Here is a 19,238-nt window from a genome sequence, read left to right on the forward strand (position 1 = left end):
TTTGTGAGTATGATACATAGTTTTCAATTCACGGTGGAAAGTAGATCATATCTGTGCAGACCAGCTATTGAAGAATGAATTTTAAAAGGTCTAAAATAATGGAAGGGAATAGAAAAGGCTTGGTCAATTGGAGTGTGTGTGCTTAAAAGAAAGCCAGTGAAACTTGTTTTTCATTGTAGAAACATGGAATATTGAGAAAAAGTATAGGGATAAAAGTTAAAATCCCATGTAATTTCGCCAACTCTTAACATTCGGGTGCAAATCTTAATTCTTTTTGTATTTTATTGCATATTAAATGTACATACTACATCATTGGGGTCATATTGTTATATTAATTTGTTTGCTTTTTTTTCCCCACTTGGCACTTGCCTGGATCATTAAAAATTTTCCTTAAACATCTTTTTAAATGGTTGTATGGTTATCATGGATTCATTCTTTTATCACAGTAGAAATTTAGTTTTGCGTCAGGTGCTGCACTTGCAGGGGAGATTCAGTGCTGCTTCAGATTTTCAGACATTATTCCAGCCTAAATAAGCAAAATCTTGTCAGTATGTGGCATAATGAGAGTAGATAGAAAGTTTAAATGAGAGGTGGAAATATTGTTGTTTCACTTCATTGGTCAGTCTGTGGCAAGGCTCAGTTGGGTGATTCTGTGCAGAGGTGGCCTTCTGTTAGTGCAGCATCTAATCAGGCCTGGGCTTGGGCTGCTGTGGCCAGGCTGTCTTCAGTATGTCTTGTCTTGCCTCTCCTGCATCTTCTTGTGGGGTCCTGATACCACCAATTTCCCAGGTATGGGAGTGGGCCTCACCAGCTTCCTTACCTTGTCAGTGTCTCTGAGAAACTCTAGTGAGGGTGGCTGTGTGCAGTGTTGATTTCCCACTATTAAATTTGCCCACATCTTACATAACACCAAGACGCAGCTACCTTGGGTCTCAAGGAAAAAATGTCCCACAAATGCCCTCATAGTTAACTGCCTACTGGAGGTTTCAGAGCATGTCCCCAAGTTGTCTTTACCCTCAGGGCCTCTGGAGCTGTCCTGTCCTTCCTTCTAGCCCTGGCCATTAAAGTTATAACTTTTCTCCTAAGAAAATCCCTCTCATTTTCCAGCTCAATCATTGTGGCCTTTCATTTTTCTCTCACTGATATGTTCCTGTTCTGCTTCATGACAGAGTAATTGTGTAATTTTGGTTTACGTTTCTCCTTGAGTCTGAAATAAGGTGATTTCTGAAGACTACTTGTGCATTTCCTTCTTACTCACCTTTGAATTTATAATTCCACTGGCTCCCCACCTCCTAAACTCAGAAAGTGAATACAGGGTCTTCTTTCCTGGATCCTTCAATGTACATACCCCCAGCTTCCCCACCCCCACCCCATGGTTGAACTCACAGTGTGTTTGTATGGACATTTCAACCACTCTGGTCTCAGGATTTACCTCTTACTGTAGGCAAGTGATCCAGTAGCTAATCTAACAGCCACATGAATCCAAGTCATTTATAGGCCTCCCTTTGGCCCTCTGTGCAGTCCAGCACATGATAAGAACAGAATTTGGGATGGCTATCCTGTGCCCCAGAGCATCTGTGAAACCTGTATGCTATGCCTTTTAGTCATTCCTGGCAGCTGTCCTGGTTGACAGCCTGCATAAAATGGAGAAATTGGTTGCAGTTGCAGAAATCATTCTATCTTTCAGTGCCTAAGAAGACTACATATGTTGAATCATTGTTTTTAGATTGGCCCCAACTGGGACCATGAGCCTCTCTTCCATACCCACACTTAAATGTCTTCCCATCTGGTATTTTGGTACCATGTGCTGGTCATATATATTGTAATGGTGAACCAAGCTCTTATTAGGATCCTCTGGTGAAAGCAGGTTGCAGAACTCAGCTTAGGCCAAGGCTGCCATGAGGCTTCTTGTTTTCACTACCTTAGACTTGCTATACACTCCATTGGGCCAGACAACTAGAGAGTGGGTTTAGGGCATGCCTGGATTCCAGTGACCAGTTAACTGTAAAACTAAATCCTCCTTACCTGTACTCTGCTGCATGCAGAGCACAGGGGCAGGAGTCCCCCAAGGAAGGGACATCCAGAGGTTTCCTATACAGGGACAAAAATTCCCTGAGCAGTAGGTTCCCCTAGGTTGGTTACAGGGACAGGAAGAAGAGAGCACAGAAGGTATAGCAGGATGAGGAAGGGCATCTTAGGCAGCCAGGGTTGTAAGTACATTTTGGCTCAATGGATGGCTTAAGTGTAGAACAGCTGAAAACTGCAAGCGTTAACAGAGCAGAGTTGGTCCTTAAAGGATTGTCACTGACAGTGTTGAAACCTCAAGAGCATTTTATGTCCTGGAGAAAGGGATCAAAGCTTACCAAACTCCACTAAAAAGCCTTAGTAGTCTTTCCCTCTCACATGGTTCACATTGCACAAAGCAGAGTCCATGCAACACTGCCATTTGTGTTAGTCTTTGAGACTTTTATGGAGCAAAAGCATGCAGCTGTACAGTTTGGATAGGCCAGTGTTTCTTCTAATGACAAAACTGTAAAACTGACTTTATTGACTAAGTTCACAAAAACGAAAAAAAGATCTTTTTCAGAAAATGATTCAAAGAGCACTGGTCTTCAGTTCTAAATCTGCCATGCTGGTTGTGTGAGTTTGGGTCTTATGAACATGGTACAGTGATGTCACGGGATTAAATGACCCCTAAAGCTCCTTCTCCTCTAAAAATTCTATCATTCTCCAGCTCCTTTGGTGCTTTTGGCAGTCTCCTTTTGGATAAGAGGGAATGTGCCTAGATGCTGAGTCCTTTCTTTTCTTTTTTTTTTTTTTTTAAGATTTTATTTATTCATGAGAGACACATAGAGAGGCAGAGACACAGGCAGAGGCAGGCTCCATGCAGGAAGCCTGAAGTGGGACTCGATTCTGGGTCTCCAGGATCAGGCCCTGGGCCGAAGGTGGCACGAAACCACTGAGCCACCCAGGCTGCCTGACTCCTTTCATTTGGACAGAAGGCTTTTTCATTGTTAGTTAATCTTTACTCCAAAACATCTTTAAAATTAAGCAACTCTTCTTTCACAGGGTTCGTATGGTTTTAATCAGGGGACTAAAGCAAAATATTACCTTGTATTATCCAGGTTTAAGAAAGTATCATTTGGCCTTTACTAAAAGGTGCATTTTACACGTACTGTTGAAAATGTGGGGCTCCTGCATACAATTTTACAACAGTAAAAACCATTTTTTTTTATAATTATAAAAAACTCTTGCTCATTAAAATTCAATCAAAAAGAAAAATTTAAAGAAGAAAATAACAATCAGCTTACATCCTACTACTTAGACATGGTAGTTTGGAGAAATATATCTGACTAATCATTGATAGGACGTTTATTGAAACACACACAGTATAGATTGAAATGTGAGTGTATCCACACATGGCTAAGGGTGTGAGCTCTGACCTGAGGCCACCACAGTTTTTTTTTTTTTTTTGCCACCACAGTTTAAATCCCAATTCTCCTGCTTGTTACTGTGTGACACTGGACAAACCTACTTCTGTGACCTTAGTTTTCTCATCTGCTAGATGAAAATGTTAAGAGTTTCTTCCTCATAGAATTGGTGTGAGAATTTAATGAGTAGTCCAGTGCTTTGCATGTAGTAAGTCCCCAGCAAACGTTAGCTAGTGTTGCCATTTTGCTATTAGTATGGATCCTGTATATCCATAAATGGGATCATGCTTTGTTTTTTTTTTTTTTTTACCTTACAAGGAGTTATGAAATGTTCTCCATGTTAATATAGTCACATCTGTATCCTTGTGTTGATGGTTCTGTTGTATAGTTGTGACACACTTTATGTATTTAGCCAATCTCTCCTTGTTAGACTTTCATTTGTAAGTTATTTCTTGTTTCTTTGCCTTAACTAAAACCCAGAAATAAATAAGAAAGAAAAAAAGAAAATTGTAATGAACTTCTACTATATGTAGATTCTTTTTTATTATCTCCTTGGCATAAATTCCTAGAAATGGCATTGTTGTGTAATGAATAGTAGGAGTATTTAGTATTATTTTTCATACTGCCACTCTGCTTTCTGGAAAGGTGATACTAAAGTACAACATCTGTCAGGCATGTGTGAAAATACCCAATTTTCTACACCTGTACCAGAACTGGGCCTTGTCTACATTTCAACTTCAGCAAAACTGAAAAGGGAAAGGCATCTTATATTAATTTTACATTTCTTTTATTAGTATGTTTGAGCATCTTTTCAAAATGTGTGTTTGCTGCTTGTATTTCTTCTTTTGTGACTTGTGATTTTAGTTTTTTTGTATTTTTTTTGTTAATTTGTGGGTGTCCAAATTGACTTGAGAATTTTTCAAGCTTGGAAACAGAGTTAAAGATGATATTCCCAAGAGTTTGTAGGAACTCTTTGGATATCAGAGATAGTGACACTTTGTAATATATTAGAAATCTTGTTAAGGTTGTCTCAAGTAATGAAGGGCATGTAGTATCTCAAATGAGAATAAATCAGTGAGCAAATAATTTATTACGAATTTGTAGCTGGTGCTCATATACGTGTATAGAACTGAAACCTGCATTTGGTGTCTTTAAAAGATTATTTTATGACCTGGTAATTATGAATAAGGCAGGCCTTTTATTACGACATTAGGCAGTGCATAAATGGCAGAAAACTGACATCTTTGATGCATGTCCACATGTACCTGCTGAAATCTTGATTGTGCCCTGAACCCTGATTGTGCCATTCTTTCCAACTTGCCTCTTTATTTACTCTTTCCCACATCCCAGGTCAGAAACCTTAGAGTTATCTGCATATACCTTTTCCAAGTTGAAGGGTGTCTGGTTCTCAGCCTCCCTTCCAGGAAAGTTAATCTCTCCCTCCCGCTGCCCCACCTCACCTGTTTATGACTATGGTGCTCAGGCCTTGTGTTAGAATGATTTGGTGCACATTTGCTTCTGCTGTAGGACTGAGAGCTCCCCAGAAGCAAGATGGAGACCTTACTTTTGTACTTTCAGACTCTGTCACAGCATGGCACAAAACATTTACTACATAAACGTTCATTGTATTTGATATTTCCAGTTAAAAGTTGGTGATGCCTAAGCCTCTGTAGTCTTCTGGCAGATTAACCATTTTCCCCAACTTTTTGTTATGAAAAAATTTTAAAGTTCAGAGGAGTTGAAAGATGAAAAACACAGTCTTGCCCCCTAAATTTACCTGTTGAGGTTCATATTGCTCTGACACGTAGTTAATCCTCTGCTCAGAAACTTATAGTGACTCCTTTCTGGCCATTGGAGCAGATGTGAACTGTACCTTAAATAGTCAACAGCTCACAAAATGTGGCCCTCCTTGCTCTGGTCTTACTGTTCTTATCCTATACTGTCTTTATTCTTCCATCATTGATTTGTGTAGAACATGGTTTTCTCCCTTTTCTTGATTGAAAACTTTTGCATAGTAAGTGTTCTGAGTTCCCATAGCTTTAATTGGTATGTTTTATTCTTTCATTCCATATAATTCCTGACCACATTATTTTAGCTGTTTGAAGGGGAGTACTGAGTCCTGTTTTGATCTGGTTACTTTCATAAAGTGTAGCATGCTGACTTTTGATTTGGCTGGTATTTTATAATAGCGTTCCTGAAGCATTTGTGCTATAAGGTGAACTCAGCATTGATTTATAATACCTATGTTGCCCGAAAACTATGTTCTATGGGAGAAAAACAAAAGTGTATTACTGTACACCAGATTACACTGTTCTATTAGATCAGCTTGTTGCAAGATCATAGTTCATCCTTAAGAATGGAAAGGTGTTCTGTGGTGTTGTGCACTCCTTTTGTGATTGTTCCCAGGAATTGATTGGCACTTGTACTTTGGAGTCATTAAAACTTAAATCAAGTACAAGCTTAGAATAAGATTGTCTAAAGTCTAGAAATTGTCCCTGCTGCGAATCAATGGGTTAGAGACATTCGCATGAAAAACATTTTAGAGGGAGGCCATTAGGCCTTAGTTTAATACCATTTGTGGTTGTCCAAGTTGACTTGAGTATTTTTCAAACTTGGAAACAGAGATAAAGATGATATTCTCAAGAAAGAAAAGCTAGGAAGGAAGCTAATAGGTAGTGCTGCAACTTTACCTAATCTACTTGTATCTCTCTGATTCTGTTGGCTGTTTGTCATCATTATTTTGTAAGGGAATATTATTTCCTCTATTTAGAATGCCATCCAAGTCTCACCGGCAGACTCCTATTCATTCTTTTAAATCCCGTTCAGGTGTCAAATCCCTTATAAATACTTCTGTTACTCTTACACTGCTGTCCTTCCCTTTATCTGGGTGTTCCCCCTGCTGTGTTCTGAGCTGCTTACAGAAAAGGATGGTGTTCCGCCTTACTTTGTTTGGGCCTAGCTCACACATGTGCTGTGAGCCTGTCACATAACACATCTGGATCATGAGATATTTTCCTTTTCCTTGGAATCCTGAATTAGGTGTAATTAAGAGAAAATACAAATATATATTTGTCTATATATTTCTCTTTTCTGTTGTAACCCATGTGCTTTATATTTTATTTTAATTTCAGCAAGTTTGTGAAAGATGAAAGTGACCTTACCAGCTTTGGATACTTGTGAGAATTCCTTCACACCTTTGGTGGTCTTAGAACTGGCTCAGGATGTCAAAAAAGAAACCAAAGAATGGCTGAAAAACAGAATTGTCTCTAAAAAGGAAGATGGTGGTGAGTAAAATAAGCATAATTCAGAAAAAAAAATAAGCATAATTCAGACTTAGTTGTGATCAGTGACTAAAAGTATATTTTCAAATATATCTTACAGTTTTTTCATTGATATGTTTCTAAAATTAATATCCATTTCTTTGCTCTTCATTTATGTAGATATGAAAGGAGACCTTAAGTCAACATTAGACCAAAAGCAACCTGAGTGATTTTGTTCACAGCTGTAAATGCTGTGCCTAGTACCTGGCCTGACACAGTAGGTCACTATTTGTCAAACGAAAAAACAAGTATCTACTGAGTGCTCTTTATATGTGAGTTATGATGTTGAGGGAGAATTTAATATGGTCTTCTGCCTGCAGGGATGTTACTGTCAGTGTATGGATACTGAATGCCAAATCCTGGAAATTGTGAAGTAAAAGGACAAAAATAAACCCCAAAATAAAAAACCCTAATGAAAGAACTGTTACAAAGCAGTGCATGCTACTTAAAAATGAATTGTTTGTAAACTAGTTGGAAGGTTAAAGAGAAGACAGAGGTGACACTTGGTGATACTTTTTGGGCTGGAAAAGGATGACTTTATAGAAGCCAAAGCTTACCCCTCTCCTGAAGGGCAAACAGGCATCTAGATCTCGTGAGAGGGTGGAGGACATTTTAAATGAGCCAAAACTTCATAAAATTATACAAAACAAGAATTGATTTGCACTTGCCCTTCACCTAAAACTTTACCAAGTCTCCAAACACTGAATAAAACTTAAATAGGCAGGTTTTTAAGTAAAGATTTTTACTGTAAACTGAAATGCTTTCTAAATAGTAAAGCCTTGGATCAACGTGGAATTTTTAATGTTTTGCAAACAACTGAACCAAAAGAAGACTGAAAAACTGGAATACCTTCTTATTGAAATCTGAGGTGTTTCACTGGGTTGGAGTCCCTTCTTTAAAATTCTTGTGATGGAAGAACGTTCGTAATGCCTAAGAGCAAGGGACTTCAGTGTATTGTCTTCCCTGCTCGTTGTGTGGCTTCGGCACGGAGACACAGGGATGGGGCAGAGGTGGGCATCTTTCTACACTGCTGGGAAATATGAAAGAGCATTCCAAAAAAGTATCCTGATATTTCAGGTAAAGGCAGTGGATTTATTTTATTTTATTATTTTTTTAAAAATTTTATTTATTCATGAGAGAGAGAGAGAGAGAGAGAGAGAGAGAGGCAGAGACACAGGCAGAGGGAGAAGCAGGCTTCATGCAGGGAGCCCGATATGGGACTTGATCCCAGGACCCCAGGATCATGCCCTGAGCCAAAGGCAGACACTCAACTGCTAAGCCACCCAGGCGTCCCATGGCAGTGGATTTAACACTCATGTTTACTTTTACTCTCTTTCAAACCTCTATGGAAATGACAATAAAAGGATCTTTAAAAAAGAGATGTCTACTTTGACAAAGAAGAAAGGAAAGAATTTAACAGCAGCACCATTTTGGAAGCTAGAAAACAGGTGGATGAGTGGTAAATAAGTTCTCAGACTTGAACAAATCAAAGCTGAAGCTGGCAGGAGTACAAACTGAGGTGCAGTTTCTTTTGCACCACAGAATACTCCTGTGGACTTAGGTATTAGTGACTGTAGGGGCCTATGGGGGTGGAAATAAGTGCTACCAAGAAAAAGAAAAAAAGAATCAACTGAGATTCATTTAAGAAATAGATTCCCCCGATCCCTGTATTCTACGATTGCAGCAGAAGACTGAATTTTCTCTGCAAAGGGTCAGATGCTTGGATTTTGGCATGGGGGCTTCTGTGATAGAGATTCTGTACTGAAAATAGAGTAATGGAGTATTGTTCCCCTTATCCTCCATCCCACTAATCTCATACCTAATTTAGTTTCTAGAATGTTAGCAGCTAGATTCAAATCATCTAGGAAGCAGATTGAATAATCTTTCCTGGGGAGTCTAACCAAACACAAAATAACCATAGGTGTAGAAATCAGAGAGTTGCCCATGGAAAACAACCTGGCCAGAGGACTGTGCATTAAAGGCCATCTTCAGTGAGCTCCATCTAAAACTTCAGAACTTGAGTACAGCCTCCTAGAACCCCTTTCTTAAACGCGCACAAACAAGAAAAGATCACCACACATCTGAGGAAAGTCCCTAACATGGAAGACAAAGCTTAACCTAAACAAACAGGTAGAAACAGCAAACTGCAGAAGAAGAAAACCAAGAGAGAATTAAAAACTTAACTCCTTCACTTATGAGAGGGCAGGACAGACATTCTGTAAATCAAGAGCTGGAGACTGTGAAATATTCATTTAGAAAAACAGAGCTTGTATAAAGTTGAAGTATGAAAGCAAAATTTAAAAACACAGTATTAGGGATAGAAGATAATCTTGATAAAACCTCCCAGAAAATAGAGCAAAAGGTACAGAATTAGGAACTTTGAGAGAGAAAAAGTCAGGAAGTTAGAGACTAGGCCAGGAGGTACACATCTTAAATAAAAAGAGTTCTAGAAAGGGGACAGAGGGAAAGGAGAAGAAGAAATCATCAAAGGAAACCTCAAGGGTGATGCCAGGCCTTTTCAGATGGAAAGGGCCCACTGCACTGTAGGTGAAAATGGCTTGTCATCGGAAAGTTCCAGAACCCTGGGAATGGAGACATACTACAAACTTCAAGAAAGAAAGACACAGTAGGTCACACATTAAGGATTAGACTTCTTTTTTTTTTTTTTTTTTAAAGGATTAGACTTCTGAGCAGAAATATAGGATGCTAGCAGGTAGTTTTCTGGAGGATATCAACTTACCTGTAATTCCTATTTATTTAGAAGATAGATTTGAATTGTTAATACATTTTCCTTATATCAAGCTAGAAACAATACTTATTTAGAATGTTTTCATTTTTGGGATCCCTGGGTGGCGCAGCGGTTTGGCGCCTGCCTTTGGCCCAGGGCACGATCCTGGAGACCCGGGATCGAATCCCACATCGGGCTCCCGGTGCATGGAGCCTGCTTCTCCCTCTGCCTGTGTCTCTGCCTCTCTCTCTTTCTCTCTGTATGACTATCATAAATAAATAAAATTAAAAAAAAAAAAAAAAAAAAAGAATGTTTTCATTTTTGAAACTTTTCTAAGATTGCTTTTACCTTTTGTTTTTGAAGGTGCCCAGCTGCTATTTAGACCACTATTAAATAAATATGAGAAAGAAACACTAGAAAATGAGAACTTATATCTTGTTGGTGCCTCCAAAATTACATTATTACTGGGTGCAGAAGCAATGGGTTTGGTAAAGGAGTGTAATGATAACACTATGAGAGCCTTTACATATGGAACCCGACATAACTTCAAAGATTATGATGGTAAGTCCCAAGATTGTTTCTATCAGCATCAGTTTATGTCAAAAATAAGTTTTTGATGAGTAGATCAGGGGTCAGCAAACACATTAAGGGTCAAATAGTAACTATTTTAGGCTATGCAGGCCATATATTCCCTTGCTGTTATTTGATACTGTCCTTGTAAAGCAAAAGCAACCTTAGACCATAAGAAATAAATGGGTGAAGATGCGTTCCACTAAAATTTGCTTATGCAATATGCCCCATGGGCCTTACTTTGGGAACCCCTGGAACGGGTGAACATAAATTAGCATGACAATATAACATATAATTCTGTTCTAATTCTCAGAATGGTAAATATTCACTAACTTGATACAGAAAAATCTTATAAGGAGAAATGCAGTAGTAGTCCAGAGTTGTAGAATTGCCATTTTCTGTAGGGTAACTGGTTCTGTTCTGGTCTCACAGAGGGTCCAGAAAGGAATGGATTCTGGAAAGAACTGAGAAAGCCAGGATGGCTGTGATGTCAGAGTGGGAGTTTGGTTTCAAGATAATTTAAATTGGTCCCTGCTGGGGCTTTTGGAGTTAGGAGAAGATGTGTTGTGATTAGGCTTCTTCAGACTCACTCTGGATTTTTATGTCTTAGTGCATACATGGTAATGGTAAAATTCACCTCATTTTAAGAGGATTCACTTGTCAAAATATAATAGTTTTCTTATCAGATTGTCTTCTCCCTCATTTATGGGAGGGATTTTCAACTCCAGAAGGGAATGGCTTGAGCTTGAGAGTTTAAAGGAGGAGAATTTGTCATACAGCCAAACTTCAGTTCCATTCCCTAGTTAAAATAGTGTTAGAATTAAAGACCATGTTGCCTTCTGCTCATTGGTATTAGATGGGATCAAGCAAGCATCTGCCATTTGGATGTTTCTACTATATTATATAAGAACTGGTATTGTAGCCTCCCCCCTCTTAGTCGTAAGGGATACATTCAGAGACTCCCAGTGGATGCCTGAAATAGCAAATAGTACTGGATGCTGTATATGCAGTGTTTTCCTATATGCACATCCCTGTGACAAAGCTTAATTTGTAAATGAGGCACAGTAAGAGATTAACAACAACAGTAATAAAATAGAACAATGATGACAATCTACTGTAATAAAAGTTAATGCAAATGTGGTCTCTCTCTAAAAGTGCCTTTTATTGTATACACCCTTCTTCTTGTGATGAAGTGAGATGGTGCAATGCTCTCCTGATGAGATGAAGGGAGGTGAATGACCGAGGGATTACAACATAGTGTTAGGCTACCTCTGACCTGACGATAGGTCAGAAGGAGGATCATCCACTTCTGGACCATGATTGATGTGGGTAACTAACTGCCCAGAAAGCAAAACTGCAGATAAGGTGGGACCATTGTACCATGATCGAAGAATTGTAATATGTGAAGGCAAAACAATGTTTTTCTTTGTATAGCATATCAAAGATGCTTTATGTTCTGTTTAATTTAGCAGTTTTATACTTTGCTTACTTACTCCTTATTTATTTATACCATCATTTCTGTATTCTTAACCTTATTTTGGCTATTACTGAGAAAATAACGGTAAATTTTTGCTTTCATTTAGATGACAATGATGACTTCCTTACAATGGCAGAATGTCAATTCATTATCAAACATGAGCTTGAAAATCTTAGAGCCAGAGATGAAAAGATGATCCCTGGTTACCCCCAGGCAAAGTTGTATCCAGGAAAATCATTATGTAAGTCATTATATCAACTCTAATGCAATTATTTTTTTCTTGGTAGACATGGATAGCAAGTTAGGCTTTATTTTTTTTCTTACTAAAAAACATAGAACTTTACAATTATTTATTTTTTTCATGAACATATTTTTTGCTTTTAGAGCTTCATTACATTGTACCTTTAGATCAATATATTTTTTCTAGGTGTGTGTGGGTAGCTCAGTTGGTTAAGCATCTGACTTTGGCTCAGGTCATGATCCCAGGGTCCTGGGATTGAGCCCTGCATTGGGTTCCTGCTCAGTGGGGGATCTGTTTCTCCCTCTGCCTCTGCACCTCCTCCCTGCTTGTTCTCTCTCTCTCTCAAATATAAAAATAAAATCTTTTTTAAAAATATATTTGTTCTATATGGCTTACTACTTATTTATTGAGGTCTCACAGCATTCAGTTAGCTTATAATTGGGTGTGAATACATACACATATTACTCCTATTAAGATTAGCAGAGTTTACTTTATGCCCAGACACTCACTGTATTGGGAGTCTGGGGAGGAATGAAAATGGTAGCTGTCGTCTTTTTCTGGAGCCCACTTTCCATCCCCTCTCATCAGTGAGTGAGAACATGGGAACAAGGTATAGGAAGAGGCACAAAGTGGCATAATACCTGGATGCATATCAGCAGTTTGCAACTTTGTAATTTTGTGTCATTCTATTTCAATGACAATACTAGTTTTCAGATGAAAGTGCTCACTGCAGTGTGTAATTCTACATTTGCCTCGAACCTCCCAGATGGCGGCAAGGCCTTAGAGCATTTTTGCTGCCCAAATATACTATAAACATATGAGCCATTGTATTCTCTAGGCAGTGTAATACTACCTTCCAGTCTTTCTCTCATGAGGACAGATTCAGTCTATATTCAAATTTTTCTAGTTGTCACCAAATATATATAGACTTGGTTTGTTCAAACCAAGGTCCAATCATAGATCACCCATTTTGTATGGTGGTTATATCTCTTAACTAGCTCTCCTATTGTGATAAAGCACATGTAACATGAAATTTAAAGATTGAAAAATCTTAAAATATTTTATTCCTCTTCATAGCTCCTTTCATCTTATAAAACTGAAACTCTATTGATTAAACAGTCACTTTCTCTTCTCCCCTTGACCCCAGTACAGTCAACTACCTTTCTACTTTCTGACTGTGGTTTTGACTACTCTAAATATCTCAAATAAGTGGAATCATACAGTATTTCTTTCTTTGTGGCTGGTTTATCCCACTTAGCATTATGTCCACAAATTCATCTATGTTGTGGTATATGTTGGAATTTCTTTCTTATTTGGAGCTGAATAATTATATGCATATACCACATTTTGCTTGTTTACTCATCCATCAGTGGACACATGGGTTGCCTCTATCTTTTGTCTATTTTGAATAATGTTATGAACATGGATGTGCAAATATCCCTTCAAGACCTTGCTTTCAATTCTTTGGGTATATACCCAGAAGTGGAATTGTTGGGTCATGTGGTACTTCTATATATAATTTTTTGAGGTACCTCTGTATTGTTTTCTACAGCAGCTGTACCTTTTTCCATCCCTACCGACAGTGCACAAGGGTTCCGAGCTCTCCACATCCTTGTCAACACTTGTTATTTTCTGATGTTTTGATGGTTGTCATTCTAATGGGTATAAGGTGATATCTTGTTGTAGTTTGATTTGCATTTCCCTGATGATGAATGATGTGGAACATTTTTTTTTTTCCCCTGTGCTTTTGGCTGTTTGTATGTCTTCTTTGGAGAAATGTCTTTTCAACTCATTTGCTCGTTTTTGAATCAGGTTGTTTTGTTGCCTTTTAGAAATTATATATTCTAGATATTATTCCCTTATATATATCATTGGCAGATATTTTTTATCTATTTTTGTGGATTGCCTTTTTACTTTGTTGATACTGCCTTTTGAGACATGAAATTTTTAAATTTTTATGAAGTCTGACTTACCTTTTTTTTCTTTATGCCTGTACCTTTGGTGTTATATCTAAGAAATTATCACCAATGTTGTGAAGTCAAATCCAATGTCATGAAGCTTTTCCTCTATATTTTCTTCTAAGAGTTTTATAGTTTTGGGTCTTATACTTAGGTCTTTAAGCCATTTTGATTAACTTTTGTCTGGTGTTAGGTAAGGGTTCAATTTCTTTCTTTTTTTCTTTTCTTTTCTTTTTTTTTTTTTTTTGGTTAGAGTTCATTTTCATTCTTTTGCACGTGGATACTCAGTTTTCCCAGTATCATTTGTTAAAAAGACTGCCCTTTCCCCATTGAATGGCCTTGGTATCCTTGTCACAAATCATTTGACCATATATGTGAGGGTTTGTTTCTGTTCTATTACATTGGTCTGGATGTCTGTCTTTATGCCAGTACCACATTGTTTTGGTTGCTGTGGCTTTGTGGTAGTTTTTGAAAAAGATTTTAGTTATTTATTTGATAGAATGAACACAAGCTGAGAGAGGGACAGGAGGAGAGAATCTCAAGCAGACTTCATGCTGAGCATGGGGTGCAATGTGGGGCCCGATCTTACAACCCTGAGATCATGACCGTAAGTAAGATCGAGATCCAAGCTGAAACAGAGTCAGCCACTTAACCAGCTGAGCCACCCAGGCACCCTGGCTTTGTAGTAAGTTTTAAAATCAGGAACTTTTTTCTTCTTTTTCAAGATTGTTTTGGCTAGTTGAGATCCCATGAAATTCCATGTGGATTTTATGTGGGGTTTTTCTATTTTTGCAAAAGGCCTCTTTGGGATTTGATAGAGATTACATTGAATCTATAGATTGCTTTGGGTAGTATTGACATTTTAACAGTGTTAAGTCCTGTGAACATGTGATGTGTTTAGTCTTATTTATCATTGTTTTATCTTTTCACTGTATGTCTTTTATGTTTTTAACTTCTAAGTATTTTATTCTTTATGATGCTATTATAAATAGGATTGTTTCCATAATTACCTTTTCAGATAGTTTATTGTCAGTATATAGAAATGCAACTTGTTTTTGTATATTAATTTTGTGTCCTGCTGCTTTGCTGAATTCATCTATTAGCTATGACAGTGTTTTTGCTGAAAACTTAGGGTTTTCTACATAAAAGATAATTATCACTTATCAACAGAGATAATTTTACTTTTTCCTTTCTAATTTGGGTGCATTCTATTTCATCTCTTAATTGTTAGGGCTAGAACTTCAAAATCTGTGTTGAATGGAAGTGGTGAAAATGGGCATCTTTGCCTTATTCCTGATCTAAAGGGAGAGCTTTTAGTCTTTACCATTCAATATGATGTTTGCTGTAAGGCTTCTCAGAGATGGATTTTATTATATGGAGGTAATTTCCTTCTATTCCGAGTTTGTTGAGTGTTTTTATCATAAAAGTGGTGAATTTTATTAAATGCTTTTTCTGCGAGTTGATCATGTGGTTCCTCCCCCTTCTTTCTGTTAATATGATATATTAAAATAAGCTGGTTTTTGTACTATCTTTGCATTCCAGGAATAAATTCCACTTGCCTGATCTTTTTACTGTGTGGCTAAATTGAGTTTGCTAGTATTTGATTGTTTTTACATCGTTGTGCATAAGGGATGTGTGTCTGTAGTTTTCTCTTCTTGTAATGTTGTTGTCTGACTTTGTATCAGGGTAATGCTGGCTTTGTAGAATGAGTTAACAGTGCTCCTCATCAATTCTGGGAGCAAAACTTGAGAAGGATTGGTATTAGTTCTTTAAATATTTGGTAAAATTCACCAGTGAAGTTGTCAGGTCCAGGGTTTTTCTTTGTCAGATTTTTTTCAGTCTCCTTACTAATTCAGTCACCTTACTAATTATAGACCTCTTCAGATTTTCTGTTTCTTCTGATTTATGGTAGGTTTTGCATTAGGAATTTGTTCATTTCGTGTGGGTTATCTAGTTTGTTGCTGGACAGTTGTTAATAGCACTCTCTTATAATCCTTTTTATTTCTGCGGAATTGGTAGTAATGTCCCCATTTCTGTTTCTGATCTTAGTTATATTAAGTCTCCTCTCTTTTTTTCTTAATTCATCTAGCTAAATATTTGTCAGTTTTGTTGGTCTTTTCCAAGAATCAACTTCGTTTTTTTTTGTTTGTTTTTTGTTGTGTTTTGTTTTTAGTTTTCTCTATTGTCTTTCTTCTTCTATTTTGCTTTTCTCTGCTCTAATCTTTCTTATTTTATTCCTTCTGCTAGCTATCGGTTTAGTTCTCTTTTTTCTTGTTCCTTAATTATAAAGTTAGGTTGCTCATTGGAGGTCCTTGGCCACAAATCTCCTCCCTTTAGCACTGCTTTCTCCATGTCTCCTAAATTTTGTTCTGATGTCTTCTTTGATCCATTAGTTGTTTAAGAATGTGTTGTTTAATTTCCACATGTTTGTGAATTCTTCAGTTTTTCTTCTGCTACTGATTTCTAACTTCATCCTGTTGTGATCTGAGGATGCTTTTTATAATTGATCTTTGTAAATCTGTTGAGATTTAATTTGCAGCCTAACATATGACTGATTTATCCTGTAAAATGTCCCATGTGCACTTGAGAAGAATGTGTTTTTGGCCCTTTATTGTGTGTCTTACCTATTAATTGGATTTTGCAGACTCTCCTGTCTCTGAGGTATGCTGTAGGTGTATGCTATGGATGCTTTTACTTGTTTGCCTTGTTGATCTGTATGGCTTTTAGAAGGTGTCAGGAAATATGAATGTAGGTACTGATTCTTAATTGTCTACATTTCCTGTTATCTGCATATGTCTTGATATTGATTAGATTGTAACAGTTTTTGTTGACATACATTCATTCAATGTATAGACTAAGGATTACCATGATTTCAGAAGAATTTTTTTCAGTAACCTTTTAAGACTTACTTGGTTGTATTTGCTTTCTTTTTGCCTTTAGGTAAGCCAGTTATGTGGGCTTTTACATATTCTCTGAAATAATTTTAAGGTTTTATGTAATTTTCTTAGACTTGTCCACCATTTTCTTGGCTATATGTTCAGTATTACCTAGTAGCTTTTATTATGACCTTGTATCTGTAGTAGTTTTATGGTGTCTTAAATAACTTATCTGAGCTCTTACCTTCAGTTCTCATAGCTCTTCTTTGGGTTTTAGCTTCAGAGAGATGACTTAGTTTCATTGCTTGAAATTTATGAAGAATTCCATAGGTTTCCATTGCTGGTTCTATAATTTCCTGCTGTGTTTCTTCTCTGCCTTTGTTTCTGATTCACTTTGCCCTGTAATATTTCCGTATAGTTCTATATCAATTGCTTGCAGTTATTACTTAGTTTCTAGTGAGCCCCTGTTTTTCCAAACCACTATCTTCTAGCCGACGTGGTTCAGAGATCCACCATGAGTCCTTTCTGTCTACACCCAGGCAGTGGGGTGGTGGTCCCTGCTCCTTGGTGTCCAGGAGAACCCTGCCCTCTCCTCCTTGGCCCCGTTATGCAGAGGCATAAGTGCTCTTAGCTTAGCCTGGGCTGACTTTTAAAGCCTCTTCTCATGGTTTGTGATTTGGATTTATAGTTTGTTTTTTTCTTATTTTTATCAAAGATAGGGGATCCCTGGGTGGCGCAGCGGTTTGGCGCCTGCCTTTGGCCCAGGGCGCGATCCTGGAGACCTGGGATCAAATCCCACGTCGGGCTCCCGGTGCATGGAGCCTGCTTCTCCCTCTGCCTATGTCTCTGCCTCTCTCTCTCTCTCTCTCTCTCTCTCTCTGTGTGTGACTATCATTAAAAAAAAAAAAGATAGGTGTTCCCCTTTATTTGTCTTGTTTCCTTTGTTGTTTTTAACTTTTCTCATGAGCAACAACAGGACAGAGGTGTCTTTCTGCCTCTATATATTACCAGGAGTTCACATTCCATATTCAGGTGCTTGTTTAGGGCCTTTCCAGAATTTTAAATCTTTCTGAATCTCTTAGTGGGAATAAGACACATCTGGGTACAAGACGGACTGAGGCATTGTCTTGGTTGTTAATGTCAGCATCCCATTTTTCCCGGTTTATCCACGGTATTCAGATTCTTAGGTGGAAGCCTGTGTTTCCACCTGCTAGTTACTGCGCAGATACATACTCTATGTGGCAGCTGGGACAGAGACTATGTGTGTGTTCCCATCAGCTGGGGATCTGGAGCATCAGTTTTCCAAATGCTCCCGCTGCTTCAGAGAGAAATTTTCGACTGAATAAAAACCTTGAATGGAATTTTGTACATAGATTTTTCTTGGGTATATAGGTACCCTTTTGGGTGTTATAAAGCCATAATAGAAATAACTTTCTTGTTGGTAGGATGAGGATTTTACATATAGTGATCCACCCTTTCTTTCTTTTTTTTTTTTATAATACATATAAAAATAATAAAATCATCTCAGTCATGCTCACTTGAAAATTTTTATGCATCTGAGATAAGAATCCTTTTTTCATTGTTAAGGCTGGATTTTTATTTTATTTTAATTAATTATTATTTTTTTTAAAGATTTATTTATTTATTCATGAGAGACATGAGAGAGAGAAGCAGAGACACAGGCAGAGGGAGAAGCAGGCTCTATGCAGGGAGTCTGATGCGGGACTCAATCCCAGATCCTGGGATCACGCCCTGAGCTGAAGGCAGACGTTCAACTGCTGAGCCACCCAGGTGTCCAAGACTGGATTTTTAAATTCTGCATTATTCTCTTCCTTAATGTCTTTAAAATGTAATCCCTACAATGTGTTTATATCATCATATTTGGCTGAAAAAAATTGGACATGCATATGAGATATGCATAATTATAAAGTGTGAACTATTTTCAGAGTGCAAATTATAGAACTAATAAAACTCAGAATAACTTAAAATCTTAGATTTCCATGAAGTTAACATAAGTGGAAAAGCTTGTTCTTTTTTTTTTATTTTTTTTAAGATTTTATTTATTTATTTGTGTGAGAGAGCACAAGCAGGGGGAGGGGCAGAGGGAGAGGAAGAAGCAGGCTCCTTGCTGAACAGGGAGCCCAATGCTGGGCTCAATTTCAGGACCCCAAGATCGTGACCTGAGCTGGACAGACACTTAACCTGTTGAGCTTCCCAGGTGCCCCCCCGCCCCCCGCCCTCCTCTTTTAGCCTTTATGTTTCATGGGAGACATTCCCTGGATATCCTCTTCCCCAAAGCTACCTAAAGAAGAGATTGTAACCTGCTCATTGTGATCCCAGTCAGCATTGTGAGAGCTAGCCAGGCCTTTTGTGACAAACACTCCCTGCTATTACAGGTTTAATTTGATTTTACACACAATGATTGTGATTTTGTTTGTCATAATGTTGTGTTTTGATAACTTTCATTAAGTAGATGGCAGCTTGTGTAGTGGTGAATATGACCTTGAGCCAGTAGTTAGGAGGTATTGGGAACTTGCAGTCAGGGCTCTCACTCATTTCACTAGACAGTGAGCGATGTGGAGTTCTTAAGGTGTGTCTCCTCTACCTGTGTCTTAGTTGTGTTCATCTTGAGTTTTC

The 19,238-nt window shown here is 37.8% G+C and overlaps 1 protein-coding gene across 1 annotated transcript in view; it reads left to right on the forward strand.

The window, feature by feature from the left end:
• The window catches only part of ANO10 (anoctamin 10), a 223,663-nt gene that overhangs the window by 890 nt on the left and 203,535 nt on the right, over positions 1 to 19,238 (forward strand). Inside the window, exons 2-4 of the mRNA XM_041734366.1 lie at positions 6,563 to 6,715; positions 9,843 to 10,040; positions 11,633 to 11,767. Coding sequence (XP_041590300.1) covers positions 6,577 to 6,715; positions 9,843 to 10,040; positions 11,633 to 11,767 — 472 coding nt within the window. The 5' untranslated portion in view covers positions 6,563 to 6,576. The remainder of the gene's footprint in view (positions 1 to 6,562; positions 6,716 to 9,842; positions 10,041 to 11,632; positions 11,768 to 19,238) is intronic.

The sequence above is a fragment of the Vulpes lagopus genome, chromosome 19 (assembly GCF_018345385.1).
Source record: "Vulpes lagopus strain Blue_001 chromosome 19, ASM1834538v1, whole genome shotgun sequence".
Lineage (NCBI taxonomy): Eukaryota > Metazoa > Chordata > Mammalia > Carnivora > Canidae > Vulpes > Vulpes lagopus.